Raw genomic sequence first — 27,448 nt, 5'->3', positions numbered from 1 at the left:
TTAAGCGGCTGCCTTCGGCTCAGGTCATGATCCCAGCGTCCTGGGATCGAGTCCCACATCGGGCTCCTTGCTTGGCAGGGAGCCTGCTTCTCCCTCTGCCTCTGCCTGCCACTCTGTCTGCCTGTGCTTGCTCTCGCTTCTCTCTCATGACAAATTAAAAAAAAAAAAAAAAAAAAAACCTACTTCATAAGATACTAGTAGACTGCAGCTGGTAGGCCAAACTTGACCTCTAAGAAACCAACCAGCAAATACATAAAACCTGTGGATCTTCCTAGAGTGAAAAGAACGATGTATCTCAAGTCCTCAGCATGCAGCAGATAATCAATGCTAACTTCCTTCACTCTCAACAGGCTACCCTCATAGCTTCATGTGTTTCTTGATAATTTTTAAATCAGGTAGCTATTCCCAGATTGTTATGAAATAACAATCTTTTGTATTTGCCCTCAAAGGATATTTTCTTCATTTGGGGAGATGGGGCCAGAGATATGGTGGTAAACTGGAGAAAAGGAACCAGGGGCTGAGGACATCTTAACAGATCATAAACAGCCCCAATCCTTTTATGTGTTCTCTTGTTCATTCATTCAAACATTCTCTAGGGTCCTACAAACCAGGGACGTGCTGGGCCCAAAGAATACAGTATTTAGAACAAATGTGGGGCCTGATTTAGTAGGGTAGATTGACACAATAAATTATATCAATAAATATAATTTATTTATTAAATTATAATTATATTATATTTATAATTATATTATATAATTATAGATATGATTATAATTATATTTATATTAAATATAAATCTTACAGTCATAAGAAGTGCACTAAAGAAGTCACTTCTTGGGTGCCTGGCTAGTTCAGTCAGAAGAGCATGCAACTCTTGGGGCGCCTTGGTGGTTCAGTGGGTTGACCCTCTGCCTTCACCTTGGGTCATGATCTCAGGGTCCTGGGATTGAGCCCTGCGTTGGGCTCTCTGCTCAGCAGGGAGTGTGTTGCACGCCCCTGCCCGCCTGCCTCTCTGCCTACTTGTGATCTCTGTTAAATAAATAAATAAAATCTTGAATAAAAAAAAAAAGAAGAAGAGCACGCGACTCGTGACCCTGGGATCATGAGTTCAAGCTCCACTTTGGGTGCAGAGATTATTTAAAAAATTAAGTTAAAAAAAAAAAAGTCATCTCTACGTCACTTAATGTTTCAGGACAAAATTCTTAAATTAATAGGTTAATGAAATCTTAAGAATTCTGTTCCCTTCTGATAACATGCCACTGTTAATTAGTCTATCTCCTCCTTCAGAGTCCCCTCTTGGGCTTTTACTAAAGGTACTAATTTCTCTTGTCCTAGAAAGTTTTGATTGCTCTTTAATTTCACTAATTCTGTAATGCATTTTTCAACCTGGGTACCTGCTCCTGAGGTTAACTACTAAAACCCAGAAATGTACCTGTGATTTTGAATAACTTTCTAATAAACTACCGAGAAACTAAATGGCACCATCATGCAAGCCAGAATTGTAATACATGAGCACCAGTGTCAGGGTTTGAAAAAAACATATAAAAAGCCAAATCACTGCAAAGTGTCTTAACATACGTAGATTTTTTTTTCACAGTTTTTTTTTTTTTAATTATTTATTTACTTGACAGAGATCACAAGTAGGCAGAGAAGCAGGCAGAGAGAGAGGAGGAAGCAGGCTCTCTGCTCAGCAGAGAGCCTGATTCGGAGCTCGATCCCAGGACCCTGGGATCGTGACTTGAGCCGAAGGCAGAGGCTTTAACCCACTGAGACACCCAGGCACCCCAGTTTTATTAAGCATCAGCTGCACTCTTCACATCATTATGTTCTGCCACGAATAAGAAGACCATGTAACACGTGGCATTACAGGGAGGTATGAGAAGCAGTAGAACAAGCAAACTGAGCAGAGAATTCTGGCTGCAGAATGGAAGGGGAAGAAGCTTAAGGACTAAGGCAATGGAAAAATATATGGAAAAAAGGGCACCCAAGAAGTGAACAGAAATAAAGAACTACTACAAAAAAAAAATCAACAAGAACAAAAAAACCTGCTAGATCAAGGAAAACTCAAAACCTGAAAAAATCTGGCCAGAAAGTAACAGCGAAATGAAAGATAAGTATGACATGAAGACTGTGATTCAGAAAAAATAGTTTATGATGCCCACTCCTACTCCACAAAATTCAACTGTGTACCAATTTAGTGGTACAGGCACATTGGGTACAAGGGGACCCTTCCAATTCAACTCCTTGCTCATTGTAGGGCTCCAGCACTGACTGCAGAGAAGAGCCAAACACCTGACCCAGCAAGAAAGGTGCAAAATGAGGGCAAACAAGTATACTTAAAAGGAGACTATATGTGGCTTGATGAAAATGAAACGGGGCTGCATACACCTGTAAACTGCATCTGCAGTGAGAAAGATGCTCAGAACCAAGCATGCATGTTCTACACAGATCACCAAAAGCTGACTACAGATTTTACTAGAACACTTGCCATATCTTAAACTTACTGGCAAAGAGATCTCGAACTCCTTCACTAAATCCTTATTTTATACAGTTTCCCAAAAATGGTAATGGCGATTCAACATGAATTACTTAAAAAAAAAAAACACATCACTACGTGGCATAAGATACCTGCATGACAGTATTTGGCTCTCTCATCACAATCCTGAATCTCAGGCTTTTATAATTTTGCAATTTTCAAAATCCTTCCTAATACTTTACATCTAACAATCTCAGGAAATAGGCTACTTTAATAATCCTCTTTTGGCAGATTACTTAAGGCTGACACTCAGAAAGTTAACCTCCTGATGGACTCAGAAATGTGCTTAACTAAGCTTCCTCTCCATTCTCATCTCTTAACAGTCTCCCCTTCACTCACTGGGCTCTAGCCACATTTGTTTTCTTTCTATTCGGGAATTACACTATTACAGAATATTGTTGTATTCTGCAAAGAGAGTTCTAGCTAATTTACCTATGTATTCCTAGGACCTAGCACTCAGAAAGTCAATACATATATAGTGAAAAATCACACATGGTTCAAAGCTCAGTACTCTGTTTAGAGCTGACTCCATATCACAGATTCAGCCATTGAAACAAAACGTTAATCAATACTATAAAAAAAAAGACTATTTCAAGTAGGTACATGCATGCCTTTAATATAACTTATCAGAACGTGATGGACACAGTCAATATTGCAGCCACATTTTGGTGCCCAGATGATCAGACTAGGTGTACAGCTCTCCTTACAGAACATGTCCACAAAAAGGCTTGTTGGAATGCCACCCAAGTCAGCAGTACTACAACTAAAAACGGATGAAAAAACTAGGAGTAAGAAAACTGTATCACTAGATTTTTTTTTAAAGCTTCAAAAAATAAACTTTACTAATTTAAGAAAAGTGATTAATCCTAGAGGAAGAAGCTTCAATTCCCAAGAACCCCTACATTCATCAAAATTGAATAGGGTACCTAATAAAAAACCACTAAGTATCACAACAGAACTCTCGCTTCTCCAACAAGCATTATTTATAAGTCTGATACAACTAGGTAACTCACGTTCTCAATGAACTGGGTATTAGACAGCATAAGGAAGTCATTGAAGACATTGTGAAGACGACAATCTGTGGCTTTAGTTTCCCGGATTAGTCCATCCACTTGTTTCTTGATTTCATGGGTCCTGGAGATAGTCTGCTGTGAGAATTCCTGTAGAAACTGTAGCAGCTATTTTAAAAAAAAAATACAGCAATATCAGCATCACATGTGTCTCCTCTGTGGGTCAAAAGAAAAAAGAACCCATTTTCTTTTCAACTTTGAGTGTGCGTGCTGGAATGCAACGGATGCTGCTTTTGACAGTACCCAAGACCAAGCAGCACGGAAAAACATTAAAGCAGCTCATCACAGGGATGCCTGGGTGGCTCAGTTGGTTAAGCAGCTGCCTTCGGCTCAGGTCATGATCCCGGCGTCCTGGAATCGAGTCCCGCATCGGGCTCCTTGCTCAGCGGGGAGCCTGCTTCTCCCTCTGCCTCTGCCTGCCATTCTGTCTGCCTGTGATCGCTCTCTCCCCTTCTCTCTCTCTGATAAATAAATAAAATCTTTAAAAAAAAAAAAAAGCAGCTCATCATAACAGTGACAAGGAGTGAATGGACACTTGCTATCTCGTATCTGGAGAAATTTTAAAGTCTTGTTTGGTTATCATTCTTCAGAAATCCCAGAGGAAGAGCGAAATAACAAACCACTACTATTATTTTTTTTTTAATGTATTCATATGGGACTTCAGAATCACAGTTCCGAGCTTCTAGGTCCCGAGGCCTTCAAAGTCCCACTGCAGGAGATGCACACAGCGGCTTGCCTATCTCCCCATACAGTCCGGGTCCCAACGTGGAATGGCCTCATGATGCCCTAGCAATCCCGGGCGCAGAGAAAATCCATCTGCCTCGCTCAAGATGGAGGTGGGTGCACCGCTGGAAAACCCAAACAAGGAACAGAACCCCGCGTCTGGGCTGCAGTCCGAGTGGGGGCACTCAGCCAGCTAAGGACGACAGGCCCGCCCCCGCCCAGGTGCCTAGGGTCCGCCACCGTGGCGTTTGTGATATAGAGAAGGGGCGTGTTATTAAAAATAACAGAGACAGCGGGATAGACCGGGTGAAGTATTCGGGGCTCCCATCCTTCTGCTAGCAAGCTACGCGTCACCCCTGGCGCCCCCCCCCCTCCACTCCCATCCCTGGGGTCCGCCTCTCACGCCCGCATCAGCCGCCAGCGACCAACTCTGGCTGCTCCTGCGGATCTCCTCCACCGACCAGGGTCGCTCCCACACTGGCTCCGACGCCGGCGCCCGCTCCTGGTCGGGGGTCGTCCGGTTCATCTGCAGCGGGAAGGATGAAAAGAAGGGCTGAGCTTTGGGGAGACGGCGGCCCCGGCCCGGCCGCGACCCAATCCTGCCCGCTGCACGCCGCCCTCCGCCCTCACCATCCCGGCGGTGCAGTTCGGCGAGCTGCTGGGTAGCCACCACGGTATTCGCTGAGGCCCGCAGGGCTGCGGAAGCCGAGACCCGAACCCTGAAGCCCCGGCACGTGACCGGCGGTCACGTGACCGGGCTCGCACGTGACCGGATGTGCCGCGCCGGCGGGGGAAAAAAAAAGTGGCCAAGGATTCGGAGTTGAGTCACAAGGCCTGCGGCTGGGCTAAGATGGAAGCGGGAAGAAAGAGAGGGTGCGGACGCCTGGGGGCGCTAGTGGTCGGGTTGCTGTGGAGCCGGAGGGCGCAGGCGGTGGCTGTGGGGCGCGCTGCGAGAAGGGAACCCTGAAAGGAACCTGTGAAACAACCCGTCTAGGGACTCCGGCCTTCGTGGGAGGAAGCAAAGCTTTCCCAACTGCGTGTCTTCCTGGTTGCAACTCTGCTGCCCTTCGCTGGGTCCGCGCCTCGGCGCTCAGTAAGTGGAGGAGGAATGTTTTATGATTTACAAGATTTTATTTTTCACATAGTGGAAACAATGGCATATTCTTGTCTTTACTTTTCAGTGAATGACTATAATGTGGATATTGCACAAAGTCAGGGACAGGTCTAACAATTTTCTTGAAGACATAAACTTCTGAGCATTCTATAATCCAATATAATATTATTTCCTAATAATTTAATGGATTGTTCATTAATATTAGAGGATTTAATAAGAGAAAAGTCACTGACAAAATCTGCTTTACAACCAAAATCCAGGGGTGCCTGGGTACTCAATCAGTTAAGTGACCAACTTTTGATTTCAGTTCAGGTCATGACCTCAGGGTCATGAGATCAAGTCCTGGGTCAGCTCTGTGCTAGGCTTAGAGCCTTCTGAAGATTCTCTTTCTCTCCCACTGCTCCTTCCCCTCCCCACCCCCTGCATGCACTCTTTCTTTCTATCTCTAAACAAACAAACAAACAAAAATCCAAACAACTGAAAACCCAGCATTTTCAAAGCTGCAGAACTGTTCGCTGTTAAGACACAGTTTCACAAAGTCATTGCTGAAGCTGCAAATACCAATGGAAAAAGTAATAACAATAATACTAATTTTAAAAGCCTCAATTTATCCAAATTCTTTATCATTGATATAATTCATATAAGCAGTGTTAAATATCACATGTTTTACATTACAGTGTGAGGCAAGACATTTATAACAAGATCTGGGCCATAGCTTCAGTATTTAATATATGTAAATGAATTTGGACGCATAACTAAAAGTGCTTAAATCCAGCTGGTTTTCTAAGTAATGCGTGATACAAATGGTGTAACTATAGCATGAGAATTTGGGATTGTTACCAACAATCTCTAATGAAGCCCCCAGTTCCTGTGCATGTATTGATACCACTCTGTGGTTTGATTATTCTAAAGGACTTGTGAGTTTTGTTTTATGAGAGCCCACAAACCTAAGAATCCAGTAATATAGTTCTGACCCAATTTAATAAGTCTACTAACTGTAAATTATATGCTTTTTTAAAGAAATGGTAGTTATGATTTTTTTAAGATTTTATTTATTCATTTGAGAGAGAGAAAACAAACAGGGGAGGGGCAAAGGAAGAGAGAGAAACAGACTTCCCACAGAGCAGGGAGCCTTATGCAAGAATCAATCTCAGGACCCCAAGATCATGACCTGAGCCGAAAGCAGACACTTAACCAACTGAGCCATTCAGGTGCCCCAGTTACGATTATTTTTAAAGTATTATTTTAGTACTTAATTAATTTAGTACTTAATTAATTAATTTAGTACTTTATTAATTATATCTCTGGTAGTGTGGCCAAATTGAAGCCAAATTACTACCACTGTTATCATTTTGCACTAGTATATGAAGTGTGAGCAGCAAATGTGTGCAACTATATTCCAACAGTGTCAAATTCTATAACTCTTCAAGTTAGATTTCTTAGCTACAAGATATATTTTACCAATCACCCCCTGACCAAATTCTTTTTTCCTTTCTTCTTTTTTTTTTTAAGATTTAGTTATTTTAGAGAGAGAGAACGGGTGGGAGGGGCAGAGGGAGAGAGAGAATCTGAGGCAGCCTCTGCAATGAGCACAGAGCCTGATGCAATGCTTGATCTCATGACCCTAAGATCACGACCTGAGCTGAAACCAAGAGTGCGACGCTTAACCAATTTTGCCACCCAGGCACCCCACCAAATTCTTTTTTATTTCCCACCTGTTTCTTTTTAACAAGACTCACAAAATTATTTATGACATTGTTCGTTCTCTCTGGTGAAACCCCTGGTTTAGTTCAACAAACTACTGCCTGCAAGGTGAGTTTACAGCTCTTAAAATGTACATGTAATTATTCTGGGTAGCCTTTATCTGAAATACTTTTTAAATACTAAAGATCACAAAAATCTCCTTTCATTTTATAACAGTTTCTAACTTAATTCAACGTATACGCAATAGTGTAAACCACTAGCTGCTTGCCTTCTCAATAAAGGAGTTCAAAGGTATTAAATAATGTGTAATGTTTTCTATAGTATTATTAATTTTATATCTTTAGGGCATTACAGGCTGAGAAAGTTGGCAAAAAAAAAAAGAGTACATGGTTTTATGCTTTTATAATGCATAGCTCTCAGATTTCACGCTGAACTACCCCCAGTTTTAAAATACCCATGGTTGGGGCGCCTGGGTGGCTCAGTGGGTTAAGCCGCTGCCTTCGGCTCAGGTCATGATCTCAGGGTCCTGGGATCGAGTCCCGCATCGGGCTCTCTGCTCAGCAGGGAGCCTGCTTCCTCCCCTCTCTCTCTCTCTCTGCCTGCCTCTCTGCCTACTTGTGATCTCTCTCTGTCAAATAAATAAATAAAATATTTAAAAAAAATAAATAAAAAATAAAATACCCATGGTTGGGGCACCTGGGTGGCTCAGTGGGTTGGGCCTGTGCCTTCAACTCAGGTCAAGATCCTGGGATCGAGCCCCGCATCATGCTCTCTGCTCAGTGGGCAACCTGCTTCCCCTTCTCTCTCTCCCCTGCCCCTCTGCCTACTTGTGATTTCTCTCAGTCAAATAAATTTTTAAAAATTTTTTTAAATATCCTTGGTTGAGGTTGACCATCAAATATGTTATACGTAAGAATTGATTCTCTAACTCTGCTTTCTTGAAAATAAAGTCTAGCCAACCTGCTTTATTTTACAGAGGCCCCTCCAGTGAGCAAGCAAGCCATGGTTCTTCTAACAGTCATTTAAAGTGCCTGAGAGATTTTCTCCAAGAACATGCAATTCAGAGGCTCCACGAGAGGTGAGTCAGAAATGCTTCCCAGTCAGAAAACCCAGACACCATGCACCCCACAGTAAGTACAACATATTCCTCTAAGAGATCCCTGCTCTCTGACCTGGGCAGAAAAGCTGATCCACATACAGAGTGACAGAGGCTGATGAGTTATGGGAATCAAGTGGCTTTGCTTACTGATACTAAACTCTGACTTTATATGTCAACAAGCAGCACTTTCTCGGTGGTCAGGAATGCATTTCTACCATAGCATTTCTCCCTGCCTCTGTTAATCATTGAGCTCTTTTTTTCTGAATTTGAGAGTGAGTCAGGGCTTTAACTCTAGGACAGCCTGATAAAGATTCAAGAGTTGGAATTTTAAATCAGCTGCAAACCTTTGAGTATTGGTGGAGGGTCATCTCAAGCCACTGGGGCAAAATTTGACTTTCTAAAAAATAGTGCTGAAACAACTGGGTAACCATTTGGGAAGAGATCAAAGTAGAACCATACCTAACACTTCACATAAAAATAAATTCCTACTGGATTAGGGATCTAAATGCAAAAACCAAAACCATGCAGTACTAATAGACAACATGAATGATTTCCTCTTTAGCTTCAGTGTAGAGAAAGCCTTACTATGACTTGAAATCCAGAGTGATAAAGAAAAATTAATAAATTTGAATACATAAACATAAAACATTTTTCATGGTTAAAAGCCATCATAAAAAGTCAATGAACAATTGACAAACCACGAGACAATATTTGCAGCATATATAACAGACAAATGGTTAGTATCACTAATATATTAAGAGAATATTAAAGGGTTCTCAAAAATTAAGTAGCAAGACAGCAAGAGAGAGAGAGCGCTACCTTCCAGTATCTCTGATGAATGTAGATGCAAAAATCCTCAACAAAATATTAACAATTTGAATCCAACAGTACAATAAAAAAAAAATCATTCACCATGATCAAGAGGGATGTATTCCCAGGATGTAAGAGTGTTTCAGTATCCAAAAGTCAATCAGTGTGATATATCATATCAATAAGAGAAAGAGAAAGAATAAAACCCATATGATCATCTCAGTAAGTGCAGAAAAAGTTTTGACAAAGTACAACATCCATTCATGATAAAATCCCTCAACAAGGTATACCTAGAGGGAATATACCTCAACATAATAAAGGCCATATATGAAAAATCCCAAGCTAACATCATACTCAGTGGGGAAAAACTGGGAGCTTTTCTTCTAAGGTCAGGAACAAGACAAGGACACTCTCATCACTTTACTTCAACACAGTACTGGAAGTCCTAGCGACAGCAATTGGACAACAAAAAGAAAGAAAAGGCATCCAAATTGATAAGTAAGACTTTCACTATTTGCCGATGACATGATACTATATATAGAAAACTTGAAGGACTCCATCAAAAATCTACTAAAACTGATAAATGAAATCATTAAAGTTGCAGGATACAAAATCAATGTACAGAAATCTCTTGCATTTCTATTTACTAGTAATGAAGCAGCAGAAAGAAATTAAGAAAACAATCTCATTTACAAGTGCAAAAAAATAATAAAATACCTAGGAATAAACTTCAGCAAAGTGGTAAAAGCCCTGTATTCTGAAAACTATAAAATACCAATGAAAGAAATTAAAGACAACAAAAAGAAATGGAAAGACAGTCCATGTTCATGGGTTGGAAGAACAAATATTGTTTTTGTTTTTGTTTTTTTTTTAATTTTTTTTAATTTATTTATTTGACAGAAATCACAAGTAGATGGAGAGGAAGGCAGAGAGAGAGAGAGAGAGGGAAGCAGGCTCCCTGTTGAGCAGAGAGCCCGATGCGGGACTCGATCCCAGGACCCTGAGATTATGACCTGAGCCGAAGGCAGTGGCTTAACCCACTGAGCCACCCAGGCGCCCCGGAAGAACAAATATTGTTAAACTGTCTATACTACCCAATGCAATCTACAGATTCAATGCAATCCCTATCAAACTCTCAACAGCATTTTGCACAGAACTAGAACAATACTAGAATTTGTATGGAACCACAGAAGACCCTGAAGAACCAAAGCAATGAGAAAGAAAAACAAAACTGAATATAGCACATTCCAGAATTCACGTTATGTTACAAAGCTGTATTATTCAAGACAGTATGTTGCTGGCATAAAAATAGACACGTGGATCAAGGGAAGAGAATAGAAAACCCAGAAATAAACCCACAATTATATGGTGAACTAATCTTTTACAAAGGAGGCAGGAATATGCAATGGGAAACAGTCTCTTCAACAAATGGTGTTGGGAAAACTGGCCAGCCACATGCAAAAGAATGAAACTGGACCACTTTCTTACCACCACACACACACACACACACCCTCAAAATGTGAGACCTGAAACCATGAAAATCCTAAAATAGAGCACTGGCAATAATTTCTCTGACATTGTTGTAGCAACATCCTTCCACATCTGTCTCCTGAGGCAAGGGAAACAAAAGCAAAAATAAAGTACCAGGACTACATCAAACAAAATGAAAAGCTTCTGCACAGCAAAGGCAACAACCAACAAAACTAAAAAGACAACCTACTGGAAGGGAGAAAATATTTTCAAATGGCATATCTGATAAAGGGTTAGTATCCAAAGTATCTAAAGAACTGATTCAACTTGGGGGTGCCTGGGTGGCTCAGTCATTAAGCGTTTGCCTTCAGCTCAGGTCATGATCTCAGGGTCCTGAGATTGAGTCCCACATGGGGCTCTCTGCTCAGCAGGGAATCTGCTTCTCCCTCTCCTTCTCCCACCTGTGCTCTCTCTCTCAAATAAATAAATAAATAAATAAAATCTTAAAAAAAAAAAAAAGAACTGATTCAACTCAACACACAGAAAACCAAATAATCTGATTTAAAAATGGACAGGAGACATACACAAACATTTCTCCAAAGAGGACATTCAGAAAGCCAATGGACACCTGAAAAGATGTTCAAAAGCACTCATTATCAGGGAAATGCAAATCAAAACCACAATGTGGTGGGGCACCTGGGAGGCTCAGTGGGTTAAAGCCTCTGCCTTCGGCTCAGGTCATGATTCCAGGGTCCTGGGATCGAGCCCCGCATCGGGCTCTCTGCTTGGCAGGGAGCCTGCTTCCCTTCCTTCTCTCTCTGCCTGCCTCTGCCTACTTGTGATCTCTGTCAAATAAATAAATAAAATATTTAAAAACAAAAACAAACAAAACTACAATGGGGGGCACCTGGGTGGCTCAGTGGGTTAAGCCTCTGCCTTCGGCCAGGTCATGATCCCAGGGTCCTAGGATCGAGCCCAGTGTCGGGCTCTCTGCTCAGCGGGGAGCCTGCTTCCCTTCCTCTCTCTCTGCCTGCCTCTCTGCCTATTTGTGATTTCTGTCTGTCAAATAAATAAATAAAATCTAAAAAAAAAAAAAACACAACTACAATGGGATATCACCTCACACCTGTCAGAGAGGCTAAAATAAAAAACTCAAGGGACACCTGGCTGGCTCAGTTGGTGGAGCATGTGACTCTTAATCTCAGGTTTGTGAATTTGAGCCCCAAGTTGGGTGTAGAGATTGCTTAAAAATAAAATCTAAAAAAAACAAAAAACAAAAGAACTAAAAAAGCAACAAGTGTTGATAAGAATGTGGAGAAAAAGGAACCCTTCTGAACTGTTGGTGGGAATCCAAACTGGTGCAGCCACTGTGAAAGACAGTTCCTCAAAGGGAGGTTCCTCAAAAAGTTAAAAATAGAACTATCCAGCCATCTAGTAATTGCACTACTGGATATTTACTGAAAGAATACAAAAACATTAATATAAAAGGATACATGCGCCCCTATGTATGTTGTAGCATTATTTACAATAACCAAACTATGGAAGCACCCAAGTGTCCATCAACAGACAATGGTCAAAGACATCTCTCTCTCTCTCCTCTCTCTCTCTCTCTCTCTCTCTCTCTCTCACACACACACACACACACACACACACAAACAGTGGAATAGTATTCAGCCATAAAAAAGAATGTAGCCTTGCCATCTGAGACAACAATGAGAGTATAATGCTAAGCAAAATAGGCTGATCAGGCAAAGACAAATATATGATTTTTCTCATATATGGAATGTAAGAAACAAAACAAACAAAGGGGAAACAACAGAGAGACAAACCAAAGAACAGATTCTTAACTATAGAGAACAGAGGGGAGGCTACCCTGTGGTTACCAGAGGGGAGGTGGGAGGGTGGGTGGGTGAAATAGGTAGAAGAGATTGGGAGTGCACTCGTGATGCACACTGGGTAAGTATGGAACTGTTGAATCACTATATTGTACACTTGAAACTAATATAGCTCTGTATGTTAACTGCCCTGGAATTTAAATAAATAAATAGCCTGATGACAATGGCACTTCACATTTGTGACAATTAGATCATGTAGGTTACTGGGACCAACGTTGACCCTACATCTTTAAACCACACCCGCCATCCTTCTTCGTACATCACCACCACCACTCCCAATAAAGGAAAGCCCTAAATAGCCCAGGGTCCTTTTTTTTTTTAAGATTTTATTTATTTATTTGAGAGAGAGAGACAGTGAGAGAGAGCATGAGCGAGGAGAAGGTCAGAGGGAGAAGCAGACTCCCTATGGAGGTGGGAGCCCGATGCGGGACTCGATCCTGGGACTTCGGGATCATGACCTGAGCTTAAGGCAGTCGTCCAACCAACTGAGCCACCCAGGCGTCCCCCAGGGTCCTTTAAGACTGTTACTTGGGGCTTTCCTCACTTCTTGCCCAGCCTACTCCAGTTCTTCTCCAATTGTATCAGCTACCAATCATGAATTGCATCTCTGAGTTTGCAACCAGTTTGAAGGCCCCCAAACTTGGTATGATATTTGATTCTTTGTCTTTGACCATTGGCAAAGATTTTGACTCAGATTCTCTGCTCTGATTTTTCTCTCATGTGGTCACTCCAAATAGTAATTTGAGCCATATGAAACTGCTGTTTTTATATGACAAAAACACAAATATTTTGTATGGTTCAACGTAAAAGGTTACCCAAAACCTGGCCTGAACCTATTGACCAGCACAGCAGCAATGCTGTGTTCCCAACTTAGAGTATGTTGTATTTCAGTTTTGCTTTCCCAAACGTTTAATTATTTTATTATAGTCTCTTTTGATGCCTGCTAAGTCCCTTTCCATTCTTTTTTAGAATTATTCAGTGTGCTGTTGCCTATCTCATCATTTCTTTGCATATCTCATTTCTTACTGAAAACCTGGCTTTTTAAATAATATAACTTGGCAACTCTGTAAGTCAGATACATACCTTCCAGGATTTATTTTATTTTTTTTATTTTTATTATTTTAAGATTTTTTATTTTATTTTATTTATTTGACAGAGAGAGATCACAAGTAGGCAGAGAGGCAGGCAGAGAGAGAGAGAGGAGGAAGCAGGCTCCCTGCTGAGCAGAGAGCCCAACACGGGACTCGATCCCAGGACCCTGAGATCATGACCTGAGCTGAAGGCAGCGGCTTAACCCACTGAGCCACCCAGGCGCCCCTTCCAGGATTTATTTTAGTTAATTTTTCTTACAGTTGTTGTTGTTGTTGTTGTTGTGTGTTTATTTAGTGACTTTCCTGTACTACTTTTGTAGCCTGTTTTCTTTGTCATGTATGGCCACTAAAGTCTCTGTTCACTTAACTTAGGGGTTAACCAGTGACTGGACAGAGATTCCCTGTATGCCTGGTACCAGTAAGTCTCCCAGCTTTTGCCAAGGGGTCTGTGTCTGTATGTTAGGGTAAACCTTAAATCTGGCAGTTTACAACTCAGGCTTAGCCTTCGGTTCCTGCTTACATGGAGTCTCAACACTAACCAGAGGTGAAAGATTAGGGCCTTCTCCTGGGCATGTGAACTGGCTTGTACATCAAATGGCCTCTAGGCCCCAGGAATGCATTGGCACTTTTCAAAGTCTATCTCATTCCCCAAACTTCCTTTTCAGTTTTTGGGCAGTCTCTTCTTTATTCCACAACTGTTAACCTTCATGTACCTACAATGTTAAACAGTCACTACTGATTTTCTTTTTTTAAACAGATGTTCCAGGAAAAGGCTTTCACAGTGAGTAAGCTCTGAATGAGGTCAAGTAAAGATAATCCCTGTGAGTGGGAATTTCCAGGAGCCTCTAAAAAGGTCAAACTGTGTAATTCTCTAGGAGTGGGGCTTTTTCAGGAGTCCCAAACTTTTCTGTTCTCTCCACTGGTTGCTAGGTGGCTGGGTTGCACAGTTACCATGTTGTGAGGCTGTAGGTTTTCAAAGCTACAAGAGAGCTGGGAAGAAGGGGATCAGAATAGGGCAAGTTATAATTCTGAAAAGCTCCCTTTCCTTACTGGGACTCAGCCATTTTTCTTGAATAAATGTTCTTTGGATTGTTGCAAGCCTTTGGTTTATCTTCAGAGTTCTGAAAAAGTTGATTTAAAATTTTTTTGCCAGAGTTCTCATTGTTTTTATGGGGAGTGGATGAAGGTTCTTAGTCTGCCATTCCATTCTCTGGTGGAATCTTGAAGTTTCCTTTCTTTTCTTTTAAATTTTATTTATTTGAGAGAGAGAGAGTATGAGAGCGAGAGCGAGCGAGAGAGAGAGAGCATGAGCAGGGAGTAGGGGCACAAGGAGAGGGAGAAGCCACCTCTCAGCTGATCAGGGAGACTGATATGGAACTGGATCCTAGGACTCTGGGATCATGACCTGGGCCAAAGGCAGATGCTTAAACAACTGAGCCACCCAGGTGCCCTGAAGTTTCCTTTCTATAGATATTATACATTTCTGAAGTTTATTCCTAGGGTATTTTTGTTGCTATTTTAAATACATTTTCTTCCACTATATTTTCTAATTGGTTTTGTCTTTATTTAGGAAACCTCTTTTTTTAAAAATTCTAGTGTAATTGATGTACAACATTATATTAGTTTCAGGTATACAATATAATAATTCAACAATTCCATACATTACTCAGTGCTCATCATGATAAGTGTCCTCTTTATCCCTTTTACCTATTTTACCTGTTCTCCCACCCACCTTCCCTCTGGTAACCATCTGTTTGTTCTCTTGTTGAGTCTGGGTTTTTTTGGTTCATCTCTTAGTTTTCCTTTGTTTCTTAAATTCCACATATAAGTGAAATCATACGGTATTTGTCTTTCTCTGACTGACTTATTTCACTTAGCATTATACTTTCTAGATCCATCCATATTATTGCAAATGGGAAAGTTATATTCTTTTTTATGGCTGAGTAACATTCCATTGCATATATACACCACATCTTCTTTATTCATTCATCTATCAAGGGATACTTGGGTTGCTTCCATATCTTAGCTATTATAAATAATGCAATAAATTCAATAAAAGCCAACATTCAATAAATAAATAAATAATGCGATAAATATAGGGTGCATACAACCCTTTGAATTAGTGTTTTCAAATTCTTTGGGTAACTATCTAGCAGTGGCATTATTGGGTCATATGGTGATTCTGTTTGTAATTTTTTGAGGAACCTCCACACTGTTTTCTACACTAGCTGCACCAGCTTGCTTTCCCACCAGCAGTGTAGGAGGCTTCCCTTTCCTTACATCCTCACCAACACTTGTAGTTTCTTGTGTTTTTTATTTTAGCCCTTCTGACAGGTGTGAGGTGATATCTCATTGTGGCTTTGATTTGCATTTCCCTGATCATGGGTGATGTTGAGCATCTTATCACGTGTCAGTTGGCGATCGGAATGTCTTCTTTGGAGAAAGGTTTGTGTGTGTCCTCTGCCCATTTTTAAATTGGGTTATTTGGTCTTCTGTGTGTTGAGTTGTATCTTTAGATACTTTATTTTTTTAAAAGATTTTATTTATTTACTTGACAGAGAGAGATGACAAGCAGGCAAAGAGGCAGGCAGAGAGAGAGGAGGAAGCAGGCTCCCTGCCGAGCAGAGAGCCCGATGTGGGGCTCCATCCCAGGACCCTGAGATCATGACCCGAGCTGACCCAAGGCAGCGGCCCAACCCACTGAGCCACCCAGGTGCCCCTCTTTAGATACTTTAAATCTAACCCCTTATCAGATATACCACTGTCAAATATTTTCTCCCATCCAGTAGGTTGTCTTATTTAGGAAACCTCTTGATCATTACATATTTATTTTGTATACAATGGATTTTGTTGAATTGTTGTATTGCTTATAATAGTTTTATTGTTGTTGGTTCTAAATTTTCAGGTAAACGAATAATGATACTTTTGCCATCTTTTTTCCCTCCAATGTTAAACCTCTTTTTCTTATTTAAATACATTTGTTAATACCTCCAAAGCCAAGTTAACAGTAGTAAGAATGAGCATCCTTGCATTGTTCCTGACTCAAGTGGATATTCTTTCACTATTTTACCATTAAACTTGGTGTGTTTTTTTTTTCAATCATCTTCATAGTTTTTAAATACATGCCAATGACTATTCTGTCTGCCTGACTATTCTTCATCATGGCTTCATTTCAAGGCAATCTATTCCAGCCCTTCCTTGTCTAGCCTGGACTCCTTCTAGTCATAACACTCTTCCGTATCTCCCCCTGTAGGAGAGCAACCAGGATTTCATCCTCTGGAGAAATACCGCAAACAGAGAAGTATGGCACAGAGATGATGATAGCAGTAATAACATATCAGAGGGGAATCTTTGAGAATATTAAAGCAAATATTTTTAATTTGTATTAGCAAACAGAATCCAGAAGCACATGAAAGTAACAATAGGCCAGTAATGTGTCTCTTTTCCCAAGCATGCAACAGTCTTCCAATAAAAGGGACTTTGATAATATAAGTTGCCATTTTATTTTTTTTTAAGTTGCCATTTTAAAGGTCAAAGAAGATGATCTACTGTCTTATACTAGACACAAAAATTAACTCAAAATGGATTAAAGACACAAAAATAAAGGCAACAGAAGCAAATATAAACAAGTGAGACTGTATCAAACTAAAAAGCATCTGCACAGGAAGGAAAACATTAGTGGAATGAAAAGGCAACCTATGGGATGGGGAAAATTTGCAAAACTGACATATATCTGATAAGAGATTAATATCTGAAATATATAAAGAACTCACACAACTCAATAGCAAAAAACCCCAAAACAATCCAAGTAAAAAGCAGACAGATATAAACAGACATTTTTCCAAAGATATATAGATAGCCAGTGGGGTGTATGACAAGGTGCTCAATATCTGTAATCACCAGGAAAATGCAATGAGATCACCTCACCTGTTTTAAAACACACACACACACACACACATAGACACACACACACATACACACGAAGCAGCAAGGGCAGATGAGAACAGAGAGAATTGGGAACTGTTGTGCACTACTGGTTGGAATGTAAATTGGTGCAGTCACTATGGAAGACAGTTGGAGTTTCCTCAAAAATCAAAAATAGAACTACCATATCCAGCAATTCCACATCTCAGTATTTATCTGAAGGAAATGTGAACACTAATATGGTCATTGTGTCACCAGCTAGACCCCAAGACCTGATCTTTGCTACCCACTTGCGTATTCTTACTGACCTTTGCCCACATTTTTCCTTAAGTTCTTTCCAGCTTATCTTTTAACTCAGGCTAATGGAAACCAAAGCACCCTCAAGCAGTAGTGACTACCCAGACGGGAGACCTCCTGCTGGCACAGACCACCCAGACCAGTTTAAGCATGACTCCACTGATCTGGAGTCACTCCACTGACCTGGGGTCATTCCACTGACCTTTGCAGGATATAATTCAGAAACAGCCAGATAGAAGAGATGCATATGGAGAAGTATGTGGGAAAGGGCGTGGAGTTGTCATGCCTTCTCTGGGTGCTACTCTCCCTGCACCTCCCAGTGTTCACCAACCCAGAAGCTTTCAGAACCCCACCCTTCTGGGCTTTTATGGACGCTTCGTTATTACATAGGCATAGTTGGTTAAATCATGGCCATTGGTGATTGATTCAGCCTCCAGCCCTTACCTTCCCCTGAGGTCAAGCCTATCTGATAACAAGGTTGGTTCCCCCTAGCAATCAGTCCCCACACTTTGGGGCTTTCAAAAGTTACCTCATTAACACAAATATAGATGTAGTGTAAGGGGGCTTGATAGGAATCACAAAAGACACCTTCATTGGTCTTATCGTTTAGGAAATCCCTGGGGTTTTAGGAACTCTGTGCTAGGAGTGGGAATAAAGACCTAATATATATTTCTTATTACAAAGCACAATATTACAGTGCCCAAATGAGGAGCAAAAGAAATGGCATCTTGTTAACTTTGCAGGCATCAACTTAACTTTTATTTCAAGCCCCCATCCCATTGGGAAGGTAGATAATTTCACCTCAGCCCTTTTGGGGAATTTTTGCCTATACTTCAGGGCATGCCTAGGTTATAGGGATTATACACAGTCAAGGTTTTGGAGGGGGTGCCCAAGTGGTTTTCAAACTCCTGTCTCCTCATGTTTTGTCTCTGGCCATGTGATCTCTTTGGATCTATAGCTGGTACGTGGGGTGCAAGAGCACCTGTCCCAGAGGGTCCCAAACAAACCAGGGTCAGCCATTAGTGCTGACAAAATCCACAGGCAGAAAGACAAGCATTGGGGTGCCTGGGTGGCTCAGTGGGTTAAGCCTCTGCCTTCGGCTCAGGTCATGATCTCAGGGTCCTAGGATCAAATCTCACATCAGGCTCTCTGCTCAGCAGGGAGCCTGCTTCCCTCTCTCTCTCTGCCTGCCTCTCTGTCTGCTTGTGATCTCTGTCAAATAAATAAATAAAATCTTTAAAAAAAAAAAAAAAAAGAAAGAAAGACAAGCATCAGTGAAACAAGAATGGAGTTTATTTCAGTGAGGCCAACACCAGGAAGACAACAGACTAGCATCTCAAAGACTGTCTCCAAAGTGCTGAATATACTTTCAGGTTTATATAAGGAAAAGGTGGGGCAAAGGTCGGTGGGTACATGCATCTGGGCAGTCAAGGTCAAATTGGTCAGTTTTTCTTGGGGTCAATCAAGCAGGATCTTGTCAGCTCAGGACCATCCTTATTGCCTGAGTGGGTAGTTTGAGTTCCATCTGGGGATGCTTTGCCCACAGGGCCTTTTGTCTAAGTTAAGAGATAAGCTGGAGAGAACTTAATGAATTAGAAAGTACTGACTGAGGTCAAAATGGAGTTAGTTGGAGTCCTCTTTTAATACATCATTATTTTTATTGCTTAATAATATGCCATTATAGGGGTGCCTGGGTGGCTCAGTGTTAAGCCTCTGCCTTCGGCTCAGGTCACGATCCAGGGTCCTGGGATTGAGCCTCACATTGGGCTCTCTACTCAACAGGGAGCCTGCTTCACCCCCACCCGACCCCGCTCCCCGCCTGCCTTTCTGCCTGCTTGTGATCTCTGTCAAATAAATAAATAAATAAAATTGTTTAAAATAATATACCATTGTATGGATAGACCACATTTTGTTTATCCATTCATCCAGTACATACATTTGACTTGTTTTTACCTGTTTTTTTTAAAAACTATTGGCTCTTGTGAATATTGCTATAAACATTAATTTACAAGTATATATCTGAGTACCTGTTTTCAGTGGTCTTGCGTATATACCTAGAAGCAGAATTGCTAGGTTAAATGGTAACTCTGTTTTTGACTTTTTAAGGAATCGCATCCAGTTTCTATATTTCCTTATTCCTGGCAACACTTGCTTCTGTCTGTCTTTGTTTATTATAGCCATCCTAGTGCGTATGAAGTGGTATCTCACCGTGGCTTTGATTTACGTTTCTCTAATGACTAAAGATGTTGAGCATCTTTTTATGTGCTTACTGACCATTACAGTGGAACTTTTTAAAACTTTTAATTTTGATTTAGTTTCACATTTACAGAAAAGTTCCAGAATAGTAAAAAGGAAAAAAATATATCCTGTATGCCTTTTACACAGAATTACCAACTGTTAACATTATGTCCCCATTCAAGTTATTTCCTCTGTCTCTGAGCACTCCAAGAGTAATGCACATTCATCATGCCCCTTTTCCCCTGCATAGCTGTGTGAATTTCCTGAGAACAATGGCTTGTTTCTTAAACATGACCTCAGTACATTTATCAAAATCCTGAAACTTTTTTTTTAAATTTTAAGTAATCTCTATACCCAAATTGGAGCTCAAACTTACTACCCTGAGATCAAGAGTCACATGCTCCACTGCCTGAGCCAGCCAGGTATTCCAAAATACTGAAAATTTAACATTAATAAAATAATTATCTAATCCACTATATATTTGAACTTCTCCAGTTGTCCAGATATTCTAGTTTTGAGTCCAGGATCCAATCCAAGATCCCATTTATATAGGTGCCTTTAATCAAAGACAGCTCCCCAGCATTTCTTCATCTTTCATGGCCTTGATATTTTGAAGAGTATGGGCGAGCTATTGTGTAAAATATGTTCACATGATGTTTCCTTGTGATTAGATAAAAATATGCATTTTGGGCAGGAATTCCACAAAGGAATGTCCTCAGGGCCTCATAGCAGGAGGCTCATTTTAACCCAACCTTGGCGGTTAGAGTTGATTCTTTGGTTAGGTAGTATCACTTGGCCTCCATTGAAATTGCTCTTTTTTCTTTTGTAATTAAAAAGCAGTATGGAGGAGTTACTTTGATTTGATATAATATTCTGTTCCTCATTAAATTTTCTGTTCCTCACTAGTTTCAGCATACTGTGCCTTTATAAAAAATCAGTTCTAAGGTATGCCTCAGTGGCTTAATTGGTTAAGCATCTAACTCTTGATTTAGGCTCAGGTCATGATCTCAGGGTCTGTCTCTCCAAAGGAATAATGTGAGACAATAGATAGAAACCCAGACATGTGCTATCCCTAATCTTAAAGAACTTTGAAACTCTTTCTGAACCAGGCCTTACCTTCAAGCTCATTGTCTTGGTAGGAACTCAAAACATTTTATCCCTGACTCTTTGGGTGGGAGGGAAGCCACAAGGCAACAGGTCATACAGAGCATGAAAACATATTAGAAGTCTTTCCAGAAATATCCCTCCATGACTAGGGGTTCTGTTTGTCTTCATTGCAAGGTTCTTGCAAGCCTGATGTCCTCCCAGAGGCCACAAGAGCACAGATGTGTTCCCTCACCACCCTTGGGGCCTAGGAGACATGGCAGCTGTTGCCCCATAGTGCTGTTGTCACCACGTGCAGTGGTGTGGGGACACTTGAAGACGTGGCTTGCTTTCCCTGGTCCCCACAAGAATTGAGGACAACTTTCCTTTCCTGCTCAAAGACTCTCCCACTTACCTGAGGGTTCTGTGGCCCACACTCTTTTCTGGGCTGCCTGGGTAACGAATAGTATAAGAGCTTCCTTTCAGGGACCTCATCAGTGACTCATCTGTTGCTCCCTCTCCAACTCTCTCTTTTCCCAAAGCTATGTCATCTTCATCTAATCTGCCTGGTATTAGGTATTTTTCTATGCCTAGTGCTCAGGCTAAGAATTGGATTGTTAATGCCCCCAAAGCCTTTTTCTCCTAAGCTGTTATTTCTACCATGGGCTCTGAAGGTCTACTTTGAAATTAATAGTTGAGCATTGAATCACTTCTCTCTGAATTGCTGTAGGAAGTACTACTCTACCATCAGCCTTGGGTAACAGGAAGTAGAGTCGGGTAGGAGGAAGGGGCAAGCCTCTGGCTAATACATGTCCATACCGTGCCATTATTGTGCAATTGATTTGAGGTAAATAAACACAGGCCTTCATGTTTATCTACCTTAAATATTATCATTATGTATCTACCTTAACTTCTGTTCCTTTTAACTTCAGGACAAGCCAGATAAGGAAGTCTCTCTGTTCACTGTTCATTTTTCTTTTCTGGTAGTGTATCAGGTAGGAAGGAAGATAAAGGTAGAGTAAAGATGACTAGAGAAAGCAATAAAGGATTAGATCCTGTAATGGGATGTGAGTTTGGGCTTTGTGGAACAGAGCACCTGGGCCTGAAGGAAAAGAGAGGCACCTTTCCAAGCATTTGAGAAGATGGCACATGTCCTGACCAACCAGTGTGAAGGGAACGGAGAAGGAAAGGGGGCCATGTCCTCCAGTATCATCTCAACCTAGGTATGTTTATTGTGCAATAAATAAGATATATTTGTAAATACTTAGTATATCTAATACCGTTTTCACTTCTCCCAGAATTTTATGGACAGTGTACTTATTGTTAATTACTTCAAGCATGAATGGAACTTCATAATGAACTTACTGTTTTTCTTCCTATTGTATTAGTCACTTGGGCTGCCAAAACAAAATACCACACACTGGGTGGCTTAAGCAATAGAGATTTATTTTTCACAGTTCTAGAGGCTGGGAAGTTCAAGATCAAGGTGCTGGCAGGATGGATTTTATACCTGTGAGGGCGCAAGAATTCCTGTCCCCTTCAAGGGTCCTTCTAGCTGGACTAAGAATCAAATTGACACAAGACAGATTAATAGGAGAAAATTAACAGCATATCTATAGGAAATCTACATAGACATGGAAATTCCAAAGATAGGCAGGCAAAATGCCAATAGGTAATTCTGAACTAAGGAGAAAGGGGTAGGGGTCTGGGACTTCAGAGGAAAGAAATACAATTTACAGGACAGTAAGAAAAAGAGCAGATGTTTGGTAATTAGTTGTTTGGTCTGATATACAAGTGGGTCACTTGGACAAAATTTATCTTTGCTAATAACCCTTACTCTAGGAAAGAACCAATTTAGATTCTTCTGTGTAGTTAAGGGAAGGACAGAATTTTCTCCTCAGCCCACAAGGTTTCTATTGCCTTCAGCTCAAAATAATCCACGTGCCAAAATATCCCGTCTTGGGGAAGCCTGCCCTTGGCCTCCATAATTCCAAGCCCTCTCCTCTTGGCTTGCAGACAGCAGCCTTTTTTCTATGTGCTCACATGATCTCTTTTTTGTGTGCTTGTTCGAAAAGAGGGGGAACTCTCTGGTGTCCCTTCTATAAAGGCATTAAACCCACCTTGGAATTCCCATCCTCATGACTTCATTCAATCTTAATTACTTCCACAAAGGGCCTATGTCCAAATACAGATATATATGAGGATAGGAGTTCATTATGTATTGGAGGAGGAGGGGAGACACAAATACTCAGTTCATAACATCTGTCTAAAACTGGCCCTTTTGTTTTCTAATAGCGTACCCTCCCCCAGCTCTGATTTACCAGTATTTCCAAAAAGTCGTGGTCATGTGTAGGCCTCCTTCTACAGGAGTTTACAATGAGCTTTAAAAAATTAAAATGCTTTTGGCCATCTCAGTAGCAAAAGACAGTGGGAAGCTTTAATTATGCCTTGACACTATTTTCACACTCTCATATCTAGTGCCCCAAACACTTATATAGACACCAGTATTCTAATCTTAAGAAGTTCTGCATAAAGGGTGCCTGGGTGGCTCCGTGGGTTAAGCCTCTGCCTTAGGCTCAGGTGGTGATTTCAGAGTCCTGAGATCGAGCCCTGAATCAGGCTCTCTGCTGAGCAGAGAGCCTGCTTCCCCCTCTCTCTCTGCCTACTTGTGATCTCTCTTTCTGTCAAATAAATAAATAAAATCTTTAAAAAAAAAAAAGGAGTTCTGCATAAAGAACTTTGTTTGGGGGTACCTGGGTGGCTTAGTGGGTTAAAGTCTCTGCGTTTGGCTCGGGTCATGATCCCGGGGTCCTGGGATCAGGCCCCGCATCGGGGTCTTTGCTCAGCAGGGAGCCTGCTTCTCCCCCCTCCAACCCTGTCTGACTCTGCCTACTTATGATTTCTGTCAAATAAACAAATAAAATCTTTTTTTAAAAAAAGAACTTTGTTGGAAAGACAGAAAACAGCATTTACTTATTTACTTTTTAAGTAGGCTCTATGCCCATTGTGGGCTCAAATTCATGACCCCGAGATTAAGAGTCATATGCTCTACTGACTGAGTCAGCCAGGTGCCCTCAGAAGGCAGAGAGTAGGACTGCAGGCCCTACTATCCCATTTTTAAAAATACTGTTTATTAACATTCTTAAAAGTAGAGAAATATGCAAAGAAAATAATTTAGTCCCAAATCCCACTTCCCAATAATCTCTATTTTTGTTTTTTAAAGATTTTATTTATTTATCTGACAATGAGAGATCACAAGTAGGCAGAGAGGCAGGCAGAGAGAGAGAAATGGGGAAGCAGGATCCCTGCTGAGCAGAGAGCCCAATGCGGGGCTGGATGTGGGGCTTAGTGTGGGGCTCGATACGGGGCTCAATCCCAAAACCCTGAGATCATGACCTGAGCAGAAGGCAGAGGCTTTAACCCACTGAGCCACCCAGGCTCCCCTATCGGTTTTTTTTTTTTTTTAATTAATCTCATGGTGCTCAAGCTCATGACCCCAAGATCGAGAGTCCCACACTCTACCAACTGAACCAGCCAGGTGCCCCCAATATTTTTAAAGAGTAATGTATTCAAGAGATTAGAAAAATTCAGATAGTACAGAAAGTGTAAAATGAAAAGTCAACCCTCCATCCTTCACTGTTCCAACACTTTACCCCAAAAGTAGCCTGTTAATATTCATTCATTAATTCATTGACTTAAAATAGTTGTTGAGGGGCAGCTGGGTGGCTTAGTCCATTAAGCATCCAACTCTTGATTTGGGCTCGGGTCATGATCTCAGGGTCATGAGATCAAACCCCAAGTCAGGGTGGCTCTGCACTCAGTGGGGAGTCTGTTTCAGATTCTCTCTCTCCCTCTCTACCCCTCCCCACCAATACATAAATCTTAAAAAACAAACAAACAAACAAACAAACAAAAACCCTTATTGAGTACCTGCTATGTGCTGAGCACTGTTCTGGGTGCTGGGATTACAGTGGTGAGCAAGATATGTCCAGTTTATACCTTGTGGCACTTGCACTTGTTTACTTCAACATGGACAAGGGAGGTGATAGACAAACACATAAAATAGTGTCAGCTGGTGGTAAATGCTGTGAATAAAAAGCAGTGTGGGTGGGTGGGGGGATGGGTTAACTGGGTGATGGGCATTAAGGAGGACATGTGATATGATGAGCACAAGGTGTTACGGAAAACAGATGAATCTTTGAACACTACATCAGAAACTAATGATGTACTATGTTGAATAATTGAATTTAAAAATGTTTAAAGATTTTATTTATTCAACAGAGAAAGAGAGAAATCACAAGTAGACAGAGAGGCAGGCAGAGAGAGAGGAGGAAGCAGGCTCCCCGCTGTGCAGAGAGCCTGATGCGGGGCTCAATCCCAGGACCCTGAGATCACGACCTGAGCCAAAGGTGGAGGCTTAACCCACTGAGCCCCTTGGCACCCCTAATTGAATTTAAATTTAAAAAAATGCAAAAAACAATATGGAAGAGAGTATTGCAAGAGGAGGACTATGACCTGCAGTGAGGGATTAAGCCTCTGAAGATCTGGGGGAAGAACATTCTAGAAAGAGAGAGCCTAAGTGCACAATCCAGGGTTGAGAGTTTTCTTCCTGGGCCAGCACAAGGTCCACCATCCCTGTTGTTTTTGGAACCTGTGCTGAGTGTCAGCAGGCACTTACCATTACATTCGTCCAGTTCCCCTCTTGCAGTAAAAACTGAAAATTAAGGGAAACCTTCCAAAATGGAGCCAGGAGACCAGAAGGGGGAGCTCTCCAGCCCACTCTGCATGAGTTACTGGAAAAACTGTCAATTCAGACCCCAGCAGAAGAATTGTCAACAGGAAAGAATCATCAGTTATAAGCACCAACGGAAGAAATGTACATTACATCTCCTACTTCAGCAACAAAGCCAATGAAAAACCGTCATCATCCTGCACTCTTGATTTACTCCATGGGACTTTCCTTCAAAACAACCCTTCCAACTTCCTCTTCCTTCTCCAGAAAATAACATTGCTTTCCTTTGTTGGACTAGCCTATGGTTTTTGCCATAGCTTATTTGTCCCACAATGCAATTCTCTTCTATTCTTGAATAAACCCATTTTTGCTGCTAAAATAACTTTTATTTTTAAGGTCATTGAAAATGCATGTGTTATACATATGTCTCTGTCGAAATTGAGATAAAATGAAATAGACTAGAGGCAATATCCACTTAAAGAAAAATGAGAGAAAGCAAATTTGCTTGGGGATGTGGTCTCTTCTTCACTTTTTATGTTACCTGTCTGGTTCCTATAAGCATTTGAGCTTGCCACCCCAATAGAGAGCAGACTCCCTCATTTGCCAAAGAGGAATCTGGGACTATAACAGCATTCTAACCAGGAGTTAAAGGTTAAACTGTTTCAAGCTTCTGTACTCCCTGCTTGCTGACCTAAGTTTCTTGGTCTATAGTCCAACTAACCTACTTTCCTTGAGATTTGCAGGCCACTGGCCTTGAGGAGTGAAGGCCCAGACTTTCCCAGAGGGTAAGGCCTGACCACCATTGAAAACACCTACCTCTGATGCTGGCCAGTCTGTTCAGCATCATGTCCAAATGTGACTAACTGCCTGGCCACTGCTTCTCCTGCATAGAGGCCCCTACACCTGCCCTTCCCCATTTCCTGCACCTGTCCCCTTTAAAACCCTTCAGCTTCAGGGGCGCCTGGGTGGCTCACTGGGTTACGCCTCTGTCTTTAGCTCAGGTCAAGTCCTGGGATCGAGCCCCACATCAAGCTCTCTGCTCAGCGGGGAGCCTCTTCCCCCTCCCCCTCTGCCTGCCTCTCTGCCTACTTGTGATCTTTCTCTCTGTCAAATAAATAAATAAAATCTTAAAACAAACAAACAAAAACAATCTTCAGCTTCGCCTAGATGGGGAAGATGGTCTTGGAGATGTTAGTCCACCATCTTCCCAGGTTGCCAGCTTCCCGAATAAAGCAATGTTTCCTTTCCCAATATCATTTATCTCTTGAGTATTAATTTCCAAGTGGCAAACAGCAGAGCCTGAGTTCAGAACCATTCTCCACCTGGTAACAAGACCTGGGGAGGGTGGGCGACTTGCCCAGGTCTTTCACCAATTTAGCAGTACGCTCCTTTTTACCTTGTCCGCCCCCACCCCAACCATGGCAAAGATTAGTAACTATATGACAGGCATTTCTTTTCCTACTGAACACCTATTAAAGGAGGGTGGTTTGAAAAATAAAACTGAAAACAGGTGGGCTGTGCCCTAAAGTTATTAGGCTGGTTGGCTTCTGCTGAAATTCCCTAATGCCAAAGGTCATGGGAGGTTCACACACATTGTCAAGAGAGAAGTAGGGCAGTAGACAGCCTGGCCTGAAGGCCCTATCCAGTTGGTAATGGCATTCT

The 27,448-nt window shown here is 41.4% G+C and overlaps 2 protein-coding genes across 5 annotated transcripts in view; one reads left to right on the top strand and one right to left on the bottom strand.

Annotated features, from left to right (window-relative positions):
- LOC132016584 (WASH complex subunit 2A-like) overlaps positions 1 to 5,068 on the bottom strand; it is a 55,823-nt gene extending 50,755 nt beyond the window's left edge. For all 3 annotated transcript variants that reach the window (XM_059398005.1, XM_059398006.1, XM_059398007.1), the window contains exons 1-3: positions 4,960 to 5,068; positions 4,733 to 4,855; positions 3,550 to 3,714 (exon numbers count right to left, since the gene is read on the bottom strand). In XM_059398005.1, coding sequence (XP_059253988.1) covers positions 3,550 to 3,714; positions 4,733 to 4,855; positions 4,960 to 4,962 — 291 coding nt within the window. In that variant the 5' untranslated portion in view covers positions 4,963 to 5,068. The remainder of the gene's footprint in view (positions 1 to 3,549; positions 3,715 to 4,732; positions 4,856 to 4,959) is intronic.
- Positions 5,069 to 5,165: 97 nt separating this feature from the next.
- NCOA4 (nuclear receptor coactivator 4) overlaps positions 5,166 to 27,448 on the top strand; it is a 62,104-nt gene continuing 39,821 nt past the window's right edge. For both annotated transcript variants that reach the window (XM_059398013.1, XM_059398012.1), the window contains exons 1-2: positions 5,166 to 5,422; positions 8,124 to 8,225. In XM_059398013.1, coding sequence (XP_059253996.1) covers positions 8,201 to 8,225 — 25 coding nt within the window. In that variant the 5' untranslated portion in view covers positions 5,166 to 5,422; positions 8,124 to 8,200. The remainder of the gene's footprint in view (positions 5,423 to 8,123; positions 8,226 to 27,448) is intronic.

This window comes from Mustela nigripes, chromosome 4 (assembly GCF_022355385.1).
Source record: "Mustela nigripes isolate SB6536 chromosome 4, MUSNIG.SB6536, whole genome shotgun sequence".
Taxonomy (NCBI): Eukaryota; Metazoa; Chordata; class Mammalia; order Carnivora; family Mustelidae; genus Mustela; species Mustela nigripes.
The sequence above is the reverse complement of the archived record's forward strand: the minus strand, read 5'-3'. Positions and strand labels throughout refer to the sequence as shown.